The sequence below is a fragment of the Eublepharis macularius genome, chromosome 11 (assembly GCF_028583425.1).
Source record: "Eublepharis macularius isolate TG4126 chromosome 11, MPM_Emac_v1.0, whole genome shotgun sequence".
NCBI classification, from domain to species: domain Eukaryota; kingdom Metazoa; phylum Chordata; class Lepidosauria; order Squamata; family Eublepharidae; genus Eublepharis; species Eublepharis macularius.
Window position 1 is genome coordinate 62,338,005 of NC_072800.1, and position 12,594 is coordinate 62,350,598.

At 41.3% G+C, this 12,594-nt stretch overlaps 1 protein-coding gene across 2 annotated transcripts in view; it reads left to right on the forward strand.

Annotated features, from left to right (window-relative positions):
* CDK6 (cyclin dependent kinase 6) overlaps positions 1 to 11,871 on the forward strand; it is a 139,851-nt gene extending 127,980 nt beyond the window's left edge. For both annotated transcript variants that reach the window (XM_054991415.1, XM_054991416.1), the window contains 3 exons: positions 3,035 to 3,085; positions 10,042 to 10,177; positions 10,552 to 11,871. In XM_054991415.1, coding sequence (XP_054847390.1) covers positions 3,035 to 3,085; positions 10,042 to 10,177; positions 10,552 to 10,698 — 334 coding nt within the window. In that variant the 3' untranslated portion in view covers positions 10,699 to 11,871. The remainder of the gene's footprint in view (positions 1 to 3,034; positions 3,086 to 10,041; positions 10,178 to 10,551) is intronic.
* The last annotated feature ends 723 nt before the right edge of the window (positions 11,872 to 12,594 follow it).

Below are 12,594 nucleotides of genomic sequence, written 5' to 3' on the forward strand. Positions count from 1 at the left end.
GCGGAATCAGCATATGTCCACAATCCAGACAATATTGCTCCTAGCACTGAGTCATGACACTTAGGTCTTGCGTTTCCCAAACACTGTGCTACTTCTTCTGAAATGCAAGTACAGTTTGAAAGCAATTCATGATGCAGCATGAAGGGAGGCGACACCAAAACAGATAACAGTGTTATTTTTCCTCCTCCAATTGATCCTCACAACAACTACCCAGTGAGGAAGATTAGGCTGAGACAGGGTGACTGGTCCAAGGTAATTCAGTGAGTTTCCATTGCAAAGTAGGGTTTTGAACCTGGGCCTGACATTCTTAACCACTACACCATGCTGGCTCTTCATATTGTGATAAAGACTCAACAGACATTCAGTTGATAACATGAAATTGCAACATGAAGTAAAACTGAAGCCTGGCAAAATCCTTAGGTAGCATTCGCCCCTTTACTAAGGCGCTTTTATCATGTCCTGCTCTGTGATCAAGGTAAGCAGAGCAGAAATCTCAAAAAAAGGATTCATCTGAAGATGACTCATACATTATCTCACAACCCTTTCTTTTACAATGGAATTAACTATGCTGGCACATCTCTGTGTGCCTAATGTTTTACAGTGATTTGCCAATCATGGCATGGTGGTGGTATACAGCACAGCCCCAGATACCCTACACAGGTGGTCACTTTAATTATGTTGGCATGTGCTGGCTGGTTTTTTTTTTATTCCTTCCACTCATTTATATTCCATCTTCCCTCCAAGATGCTCAGGATGGTGTATGTAGATGAGGTTAATCAGTTTTCTTCATTTCTTGAGCAACTGGTCCAAGGTCACTTAGCAAGTTTTATGACCCTGAATTCAAACCCAGTCCCAGTACAGTACTTCAAATAAAACACGCTGGTGTTTTACACCACTAAAGCTACATACAACTTTAAAAGTGGAGTGAAATATAATTCGACTTGACTGGATCTTGGACTTCAATTTACTATTGTGATTCCAGCTACTTGATAAGTCACGTGTGGGATGAACAAAGCCACCATGGTAAATTTCAGTTACAGTTAACACTCAGGTCAGTACCTTCAGTATAGCAGACCCACATTTTTCATGGTCATTGTGTACCATTTTTCCCTAGCCAACCACAGCTGCCCCCCTCCTGTGCCCCCTCCTTCACACAGAGACACAGATTTGATTCCAGTTGTACCTTAGAGATCAGCAAGATTTTCAGAGTGTAAGCTTTCAAAGCTCCCTTCTTCAAACTCCCTTCTTTTGAAAGTTGACACCCTGAAAATCTTGTTGCTCTCTAAGGTACAACTGGACTCAAATCCTGCTGTTCTGCTGCAGACCAACATGGCTACCCACCTAAACCACTCACACAGATATGCTAACCAAAGAGAAAGAAGTAAACCTCACTGGAAAATGTTATGTTTAAAATGAAAACTAGGAAATGCAAAGCTGTGGAGGCAAACGGCTCTGGGCCGAAGTAATTAGAAATGGATCAAAGCGTGCAAAGCTGTCAGTTGCGGCTCAGGACTTGCCCAGGTGGCAGTTTCCTCTGTGGCTGGTCTAGAACTATATCGCATCCAATCAAAAGCTGGAGTGGGTTTGCCAAAATGAATAGCCAGGGCCATGTTAGTGCAGGGATTCCTTAAGTGGCTGCTTCTTTGCACCATGACAGCCATTCCCTACTTTGCATTATGATTTTCAGGGATCGGCACAGTTCCTTTGTGGCTGTCAGATGCACTGAATCAACTCAGCAAACCAAAAAAGGAGCCTTTCCAGATACATGATACAACACAATACTATGCATATCTACTCTGTAGTAAATCCTACTCTGTTCATTATGGCTTATGTCCAGGTAGCTGCGCATGGGATTGCATCTTTTAGTTTCCTGTACTGTCACTATTTAGTTATTGTGGAAGATCTAAACAACAGTTACGGCAGGTCTAGGGAAATTGTATTTTTCTTAGCATGCACATTGCAGTTTGCTGTGACAGCATGATATGTGCTGGTAAACCTTTAAAGTGAAGTAACGTGAGTCAAGTTGCAGTGCTCTTCAGAAAACCTTTGATGTGGAATTATGGAGAAAACAAGAACATCACAATGTGTAGCTGCCATCTTAGCTAGCTATACTGTACAAATGATGACAGAATCCAGATATTTGTCTTTGGAAGTTACTTCTCTTGCCTTTTATATCTGGCTTCCAGCCCAGAATTTGAGGCTGCTGTATTGGCAGTACTGGAGGTTCTCACGTGGCTCTGTAATGTATTTGGATTAGAAATAGAAGGCCTTGTGTGTGTGTGTGTGTGTGTGTGTGTGTCCCAAAAAAACATTAGTTTCCCTTTCCTATGTTACATATTTGGTGGATTTTGTCATGCTGTGAGGTGGTTTCCAGTGAGTTAATCTGTTGAAAATGCTTTGATACTCTTGCCTGGCTCAAGATTAGTCATTCTTAAGGAACTAGTATGAGACTTGCAAAAAAAGTCTTTCCGCTTTTTAATGTAAGCGGCTTTCTTGCAGCAGAAGATGCAGATCTCTTCCTCGTGCTCATAATGGTTTTGTGTCTCTCATCTGTATAAAGAATGTAAATCAAATTGTGTTTCACAGAGTAGATTTGGACATAAACTGCTTACACCATTTCAAGTGCACTACTTTTGGTGTTGTAGTCAGTGGTGCTAACCCAAAGTATTAGGTTTAATCATGAGAAACACATAACCTTTTTTTTAACTTTGCAGCATTTCAGATGGAAGGAAAATGTTATGATACGTCTTTCAGAGTAGACAGCAACAAACATTTTTTATCTTTAATGAGCATTGATGTTTTTAACAGTCACCAGGTGGTGGGAAGCAACTGTTGTTTGGAGGGCCCGTACAGTGAACTCTGCTGCCACCATATGTTGGATGGATTTCAACATTTGGGTTTGGTTGATGGGAAACTGGAGCTTGGACAGCTATAATGGGAAAGCACATGAAAAAGCCACACATGGGGAAAAGTAAAAAAATTCATATATAAAAAGTCTTCTCTTTAAAATGTTTCTCTCTCGCTGTTTTTTCAGGGCCCTTTTTCGTGGAAACTCTGATGTCGATCAACTAGGGAAAATCTTTGAGTGAGTAATAATTTCCTGCATCATTTGTCAGGGCATTTCTAGGTGATTGACTTTAGCACAATAACAATGCAATCCAAATAACCTTTCATGGGAGTACACCCCACTGAATAGACCTAAGTAGGATTCTGAGTAGATGAGTTTCTAAGAGTTTCTCTACATGAGACGCCTGGGCATGTATTTGTCAAGTGTCGGGAGATGCAATGTTAGCTGGGAAGCGTAGTTTTGAAAGACAGAGCTAGCGGAGATCACTCTGGAGGGGATGGATTTTCTCACAGTCCTCTGCCATCTCTGGCGTGTTGGACTGTCTCCCCTTCTGGAGCATTTACCTTGCTGCTCTTGCTGTTCCATCGACTCCAGGCACTTTCCTTCTAGGTTTTGGTTCTGTTGAACTTTTCTCACACTGGATATTTACAGAAATGCAATTTTCTCTCCAGTTTGAGTTCCCACTGCTTGGGGATTACTATGTGGCATGTGACTGCCTGAGTGTCATCAACATCTACTGGCTGTTTGCTGGCAAAGATGTTAGCAATAGCACAAACGCTTCCTCTCCACACTGTTTTGTGAATTTTTATTTTTTAAAACATTTGTGAATATCCTCACTGTGTGTTATTTCCGTGGTGCTCATACAGATCTTTGGTTTGTCTTTTTAAATCAAAGAGTAGCAATACTATCTCATACTGCCCTGCATTTTCAGGAATCTGCCAGTAAAGCACTCCTCTGCTATGCAAAGTCAGTGCTAGATCACCTATCTAGCCTTCTTTTTTGTATTATTTCCAGTTCAGGCACAGCTAGTTTCAGTCTATCTGCCCTCAATTTATTATGTGAAGATATTACAATAAAAGTCCTTGGCCAAACTCAGAGCTTTCCCATGCTTTGCTAAGTTTATGAATGGCTATAGATCAAGTATTGGTTGATAAAGTACAGTAAAAACATTTTATGGGTGTGTACTATTGACTGTTTACTAAGTATGTATCATAAATTCATCTGATACCATCTAAGCAACTTATTGTATATTTTTCTGTATGATGTAAACATTCAATAAAAAATTTTTATAAAAAGATATTACAGTACAGATTGGCTAATATCAACCACGTTACAGATAATTTCTTCTGTAGAACAATAGCCTTTAGTACTTCTGCGGTGCTAACCTTGATCCAGTATCAGTAGTTAGATAACAGTGCAATCAAAGTGTGGAATAAGAGTTGGTGCGGAAAGCCTAGATTGTGTTTTCCGGTCATGTAATTTCTAATTGCAACTAATCCGGCTATTAAAGCAATAAACTGGAGAAAATAACTGTAGATTGCAAGCAGTTTATGTCCCAGTTAGATCTATTCTTTAATTAGAAAAACACACCCTTTCTTTAATTAGAAGTTTTTCTTTAATTAGAAAAACACACATTCTTGGAATACAGTGTTCAAAGAATAATTGATTTAAAATGTTCCTGAGCCAGCTGATCACCGTTTGTGACAGTCTTATGCCATTTTGTTTTCTTTTCAAAGGGCTTATGGAGATTAATGGGTTTATTTATTTGAAAGATTTATATCTTTTAAAAAAATGTCCACAGCACTTCAACAAAACCAAGCAATAAAATAAATAAACCAACAAAAGGAGATTTAAGTAAGGAGACTGCATTAGACAAGTTATAAAACAGCCATGTAATTACTGAGGCAAATGCAACAGAGCCAAACTAGAGGAACTTTAACCAGAAGCAGTGAACAAGTTTAAAACAGCAGATTCAAAATAGGAAAGGTCAGCAGATAACAACCAAAAGCCAAATGAAATACTAATTTGGCATCTAAATCTCAAAAGAGAGGGTGCCAGACCAACCTCTTTGTTCAAGAAACCCAGTCACAACTAAAAAGATGCATGGACTGACTGGGCATTCATCAGCAGCGCCCATAGTACATTGTCACAAACTTAGCTCCTTGGAGAGAGGGGTAGGGGGTAGATTGGATTGATTCTCCTACCTACTACAGCCTTTGTCCCACATGGCTTGCGTACATGTATGTCCCATGATCCTCAGCATAGCTTGGAGGGGGTTGTCAAAGGGAATCCTTCCTTTTTTATCAGAAAAGATTATTAGATCCAAACTATTGACTAGACTGCCCTTGGCTTGGAAGAGAGCCAAAAGGGGAATTCATACAAGTATTTAACTTGCATCCTTTATCTGTCCTGACTAGAGGTGGGCACGGACCGGGAAAAAAAACACAGACCGTCAGCCTGTGGTCTGTCGCCTTTCACAGACCATGGGACATGAATTTTTCATGGACCCCTCCCGGTTCACGGACTGGTTTGTTGGTCCATGGTCCATCACTTCTGGGGTCCCTCGGACTGCCCCCTGCGCACTCACAGATGTCAAACTCACAGTAAGTCTTCAGCAGGCTGTCCTCCAGCCACCCTCCAAGTTTGCTGAAAATTGCAGTTCAGATGTCCAAGTTACAAACCCCCAAAGTGGCCGCCCCAAGGAAACTTCCAGAGGAAACTTCCAGTCGATAGAATAGGAGCCACAAACATCAATTGACTTGCGTTGGCTTGCAGTACCAAAAAGTTGCAATGAAAACATGGGATGGAGTTGGAGAATCTTCCTCAGAGAACGGAATCACAGTTCCTGGGAGCAGAAAACCTGTTCTGGGACTGGAATGGGGAGGGAGAGAAGTACTCTTTGAGGGGACAGTCAAGGAGATGTTTTTGGCGAGACAGCAGGAATATTCTTTTAAAGGACATGAGGACAATCTATGAGAGGAGGTTAAATTTTGGGGGGTGGGAGTCGATGTTCTTTGGGGAGACAGGACTATCCTTGTATAGGAAAGGACAGAGGCGATCCACGAGGGGAGCTTAATCCTGGGGGGGAGAGTCTCCTTGGAGGAATAGAAATCTCCCCATCGGGCTGGCCGTGCCGACTCTGGGAGGGAGAACAACCATCATAAGGAAGCAGACCTGGGCCTGGAGAGACTAAAAGACAGGACTCTTGAGGGGGAGGCCATCAGGGTGAGGTGTCTTTTATCGATGGCCACCCCTCCTCATGGGCCCAGGAGGTGGCCAGGGGCCTGTCGCCCTTCCTTCCCCCAGTGGCGATGGGCTTCTGTAGTGGGGGGTGGCCCCCAACACTCCAACTTTGTGACAGGGGGCAGCCACGGCTTTGGCGAGGTGGGATTTGTCAGTGGCCACCCCCTCCTCGCGATTCTGGGAGGTGTTCAGAGGCCCACCACCCTTTCTTCCCTCGAGGGCAACGGGCTCCTGTAGCGGGGGTGTGGTAGTTTTGAACACCCCCCTTGTGACTGGAGGATGGCCATACTGCGTTCTTGAGGTGAGTTTCATTAGTGACCGCACCCTCCTCGCAGGCCCGGGAGGCTTCAAGGGCCCATCACCCTTCCTTCCCCTGGGGACAATGGGCTCCTATAGTGGGGGGTTGGGTGGCCCCAGCACCCCTCTCATGAATGGGGGGTGGCCTCATTGCATTGTTGAGGTGGGTTTTGTCAGTGGCCGCCCCCTCCTCGTAGGCCTGGGAGGATTCAGGGGCCTGCTGCCCTTCCTTCCCCTGGGGCAATGGGCTCTTGTAGTGGGGTGGGGTAGCTCCCAACACCCCTCGTGAATGGGGGGCGGTCACACTGCATTGGGTTTTGTAAGTCCCCCCCCCCTCCTCGCAGGCCCAGGAGGCTTCAGGGGCCTGCCGCCCTTCCTTCCACCAGGGGTGACAGGCACTTGTAGTGGGGGGTGGGGAGGCCCCACACCCACTGCGTTGGTGAGGTGAGTTTTGTTGGTGGCTGCCCCCTCCTCATGGGCTTGGGAGTGTGCCTTCCCCATGCCTGGGGTAAGGAGACTTGTGCTCTCCTATTTGGAACAACCCTTCCAGTCTGTACCCACCTCTAGTCCTGACATTCTCCAACTGTTCTTTCAATCCATCACTGTCTCTATAAGAGTGCCATGTCTTTCTGCCAAAACATAACAACCCAACAGATATGCATACATCACTCAAGAACTGCAAGTGTCAATTACATGCACATCTGAATTTGCTTTTCTGTGTGAAAGGGACATTTGGGTGCAGGCAATTTGGCACAAAAAGGAATGAAGAGATCAGATCAAAGATCAAACAGGAACGAACAGATCAGATCAAAGATCTGCTTGTTTCACACCAGTTCCTTCCATTTTCAGGAGCAGTTTCTGAAGCTTTAGAGCTTCAAAAATTCAAGCAGTACATTTGACTGTGTGAGTACTGTCCAGCTTTCAAACTTTACCATATCAGATCTTAGAGGGTTTTTTACCTAAAACTTTTTAATTGCAAGGTTTTGGTTGAAGCATGTTGGCTGTCATTTCTTGTTCTCTATGTCCAGTGTACATGAGTCACTGGCATAGTTAATTTGTCATGCCCGCAAACAGCTTTTCCTGAACAACCTAAAATGTGTGTTGGCCCTGAAGGGCAACTGGTTGGCTGCTGTGTGAATAGGCTGCTGGACTAGATGGACTACTGGTCTGATACCGAAGGGCTCTTCTTAATGTGCTTAGGTCAAGAAGTTGATGATTTGGACTTTCCGGCTCTTATCCTTTCAATTCATTTATATCTGGTTTGATTAGATAAAGAGTACTTTGATGCCTACACTACGCATATTGTCATAGTGAAAAGGAAACACAATAGACTTTAAGTACCACATTTTCGGTAGCATTTCTGGTGAGAAAATGATCCAGGATAAGATTAAACTAACAGCTGCCACATACATGCTTTTCTATCTGTTTTTACTTGTATCATTACCTGATCAAAAAGAATTTACCCATTAATCATAAAGAGAAAAAGCTAGCGCAATTTGTGCAGCCACAAGACATTCATTATTACTCCAGTTGCAAAAGGTGGTGAGATCGGTAAGTGTTCCTCCCAGTGAAGCAAGCATCTTCTAATAGTTCTAGTATCTCTCTTGCTTTGCATATGCACTTCTTCATTTTCACAGCTGGAGGGGCTTTTAATTTACAGTGTGATTCTAATCGGACTTACTCTTCTAAGTCCTTTGAAGTCAATGGGCTTAGGAAAGAGTACAGAGTAAATTTTAATGAATATTTGATGGCAGGAGGCAGAATGGGAGAAAGCTCATTTGGAAGGGAAAGGTCATTTGGTCTTTACCTTCTGTGAGGCAGGGTCATCCACCAGTTCTCCCGCACATTTTATTTGTTCCAGGGAGGTAGCCACATAAAGCTGCAGCCAAAATAACAAGAATCTTGTGGGTACCTTAAAAACTAACAAAGTTGTATTCCAGCATAAACGTTTGCAGAGTAGATCAAGCCTTGACAAATTGGATCAAGGAGCCAGCTCAAAAATTTAGGATCCAGTGAACATTGTTTATCTTTTTGCGTGTGTGTGACTTTATGAAATGATCAGATGCACATCTATCTAGGGGATGACTGCATATTTCATCACTCAACACTCTTGCGTTATACATATTTAACTACCATCATGGGTATCTTTAGTCAAAACTGAGACCATGAAAAATACTGAAGTGTAAATCATGTTACCTTCCTTCCACAGTTCATGTATGCACAAGCTTTCATGGCACAGTCAAATGCTGTAAACCAACTAAACTTCTATTGTTAGTCAATAAAACATTCTTATTTCTTATGACTGTGGTTATAATTTTGACATGGGTTTATTTCATTTTTGTCCTCTTTGAAACGCTCACAGTGGCTTTCCTCAGACACTTTCTTCCACCCATGCTCTTTCTAGGCTTATCATTAATAATATAGAATCATGCATACTTAGTATCCTCTGTTATTCTCTTTTGTACTAGCTTGTGGAGAAATCTTAAATATTATTGATGAAATTTTGTATTGGAATTGGAGTTGTTTAACTGATGTCAACAAAGTGTCTCCAATAAAAAGAGTTTACAGTGAAGGTCACTGAATGCAACTTTAATTTCTTTCAAAGGCTGTGTCAAAAAAACAAAAACAAAGCTGATCATCATCAACAGATCCAATATTTAGTACTAAAGCTGTCATACAAGAAATAAAACTGGAGATAAGTAAAAAAATTACGGAAGTTTGCAAACCATTGGATGATCATCCTACTACCTTTAGCTCTAGCAGGATCAGTATGGGATTGATGCCATACAATTTGAGGTCACTGGGTAGGATAAATCAGCACCCCTAACTTCTAAAAATCTTCCATCTGGAAATGCTCTTCGTTTCAATACAGGCACTAGAAGAAACAGGTTGCTTCGAAACAAGAGCAATTCTGCACCCTACTGGCACATCAAAGCCATGTCAGTTTCTAGCCAGATTATCAAAAAGAGTCCAGTAGCACCTTTAAGACTAACCAATTTTATTTTAGCATAAGCTTTCAAGAATCAAGTTCTCTTCGTCAGGCATCTGACGAAGAGAACTTGATTCTCGAAAGCTTATGCTAAAATAAAATTGGTTAGTCTTAAAGGTGCTACTGGACTCTTTTTGATTTTGCTACCACAGACTAACACAGCTAACTTCTCTGCATCTATAGCCAGATTATGTTTTGCCTTGAAGAAATGTGGGTCATGCTCCATGAGTGTAACAGTTTTATATGGAACAGAGCATATGAAGAGATTGCTAAATATTTCAGCTAGGTTTTTTGCTAAGTTTCCCTGATTTCCCAGCTTTCTATCAGCAACTGTTTTTGAAAGGGCACTCTAGAGTCTGTCTGACCAGACTCTCTTTGTTCTGTGTTAAGTTGATCAATTGTAAAGATGAAAATATTTGGGAGCACATACTGTAAAGGTATTTCTAAGTAAAAATCAGAGTATATCTGTCCCAGAATGTAAACTCCATAGGCTCCAAAAAAAGTAGTCTGTACAGAAGAAAAACTATGACCTTTCCTTGAATGGGAATACACCAATATGAGCACTAAGAAAATTACTCATGAGAAAGAACAAAGATGGATCTATTAGAAGTACGCATTAGTATTTTATCTGAAACTAATCCTTGTTTGTTTGTTTCTTGCACAGTGTAATTGGGCTTCCAGAAGAAGAAGATTGGCCTAATGATGTTGCCCTTCCAAGAAATGCCTTCACATCTAGAACCCCACAGCCTATTGAAAATTTTGTAGCTGATATTGACGACCTAGGCAAAGATTTGCTACTTGTAAGTATCTGCCGCATTAAAACTTTAGAAGCAGCTCCCCTCTTTTTTGCATTGCTTGTCAAAAAAGCAGTACATATTTATTCAATTAACATTGCTACTGATGACAGACACTAATGCCAAGTCTTCAGATTACATCTTAAGGAAAGATCCGTAAATAAAGTGTGTTGAAGTCACTTTAAACATTAAGTATTGCAGTTTCTTTCTCTCGTTCATGGTGAAAGAGAAGGGCTATAAACAAAACAAAACCAATTTTTCCATTATTGTTCTTTAATCATAATCAATGAAAGTCTTCATTGAGGTGCATCTCATAATCATTGTGTCAGATTAAATGTAGCCTCCAGGTTTATGACTGTCTCATTTTTTCCTGTATACAGAAATGTTTAGCATTCAGCCCTGCAAAGAGGATATCAGCTTATGATGCCTTATATCATCCTTATTTTCATGATCTGGAGAAATGCAAGGAGAGCACCGACTCTGATATGTCATCCAGTCAAAACTCCTCTGAGATAAATACACCATAAGGCTGCTTCAAACTCAACCTGCCGACAGAACCCATACTGTCACTTTTGAAGTTTGAAACCATAGCTGTTCAACTGAAGACCATTACTTGAAAAATACCATGAATTCTTTGTGTGCTTCTTCAGGATGACCATCCGCTTCACCAAGGAAAAGAACTTAGTTTATCTACATTAAAGCAATGCAAAGCTTCCAATGATGCTCACTGCGGCTTGATGTTTGTTTAGTTTAAGTCTGACTTTCTGGAGATCTCCAGGTAAAGCAAGCTGCTGACCCTATCTATTGCCATTTTCTTCTCTTAACATTAAATGGTGCCTGAGTGGATTAGCGTAATCTAGTCTCACTACCAAAACACAATTTAACTTCTCTGTCTAGGTGCTGAAGTCTGACTTGGTACTTCTTTGCAGCTATAATGATTTTTAAAAATGATATCGTACAGCAATATTTACAAGAATGGCACTGCACTTCTACTGAATACTGAACAGCGTGAAGTTAAGAGAAATGTGTACATATCCTTCCCCTATAGGAAGCATGAGATGCTCTTTGTAATAATTTGTGCCTCTGACTTAATACACAGGGAATTAACAAGATTGAACCGAAGCAGGGGGGGGTGAGGTTTAAACAAATTAATTGGTCAGAATCACTCTTTTAGTTTACTTTGGTTATGCCAACTTAATTATTGCACAGTGTAACTTCTTATTCTTGTCTCATACATCTGTTGGGTGCAGCATATATGATATTCGTCTCTAAGGTGTGAGAAGGATTAAGAAAAATCAAGTATACCTTCTATGTTACATATTTATAATTATCCATGAAAAAAATATACTGGGGCAAAATGTTTTTCCTGTACTTGGAGAACAAATTGAAGGGTGGGTGGAAGTACGCACTGCAGCGCTGCTATCCCTCATACAGCCTGTTGTATCCGTAGTGAACCTCAGACACCACAGTGCATGACTGGTTGTCACAGCAAATCAGCCACAGAGCATTTACATTTTATGTATTTTAGTAGATTTTTATTTTTCTAAATAGTAATGTGTGAGGATCTCTGTTTGCATCACTTTTTAGGTTTACTGGTCTACTACTCCTAACTTTCTGTCATTGAAAGCCAGCTTTAATAAATAATTCACCTAGCTGCCTTAGCACAATTATGTTAAATATTACAGTAAATTTTGTGTGTGTGTGTGTATGTGTGTGTGTGTATTTAGTTTAAGGTTTTTTTAAAAAAATAGAATTTTAAAAAGAAATTTTATTTTTGTAGTATTGTTTGATGAAATAATTTTAATGCACAAAAACATAGATGTATGCTTAGCATGGTTTAGTTGGAGTGACCCAGATATAATTCCAAGGAAAACTTGCCCAGCAGATTAACAGCTGCAGAAACAATAGAATAAGTGCTGCTGAGCTAATTAAGAGCTAGTATTGTTAACACCTATGATAATTTTTGTTGTGGTAGTCCCCTTTGTCTTCTCTGTCAACTAAACTGAACCAAACAAGTCCTTATCCCCTGCATATTTACTTCTAAAATATTCCCTCCCCCAGTCCCTTCCTGTGCAGACTCATTTATAGCCTACGTCAGGGAAAGAGCATTCTAGTTATGAAAAAGCTCTGCACTGCAGAGGACCTGTTTTCTCTACAAAACATTTTTCTATTGAGTTGAATCCAGACTAAATTTTCCAGTGGCAGAATTGAACTTTCTCCTGTGGTCCGGAGTGGGGCAGTCAGCACTAGTGGGTAGCTCCTCCTCCGTCTCTTGCGCAGGGCCGGACAAACTTGCGATCCTCGGGGGAGGGGCTCCCAGGATGACTCAGTTTTTCCGGCCCTGCTCAGCAGAGCGGACGCGAATTCGGAGCTCTGAAGAGAGCGGCGATCTTCAAAGAACTTTAGAGGCGCTGACTCGCCGG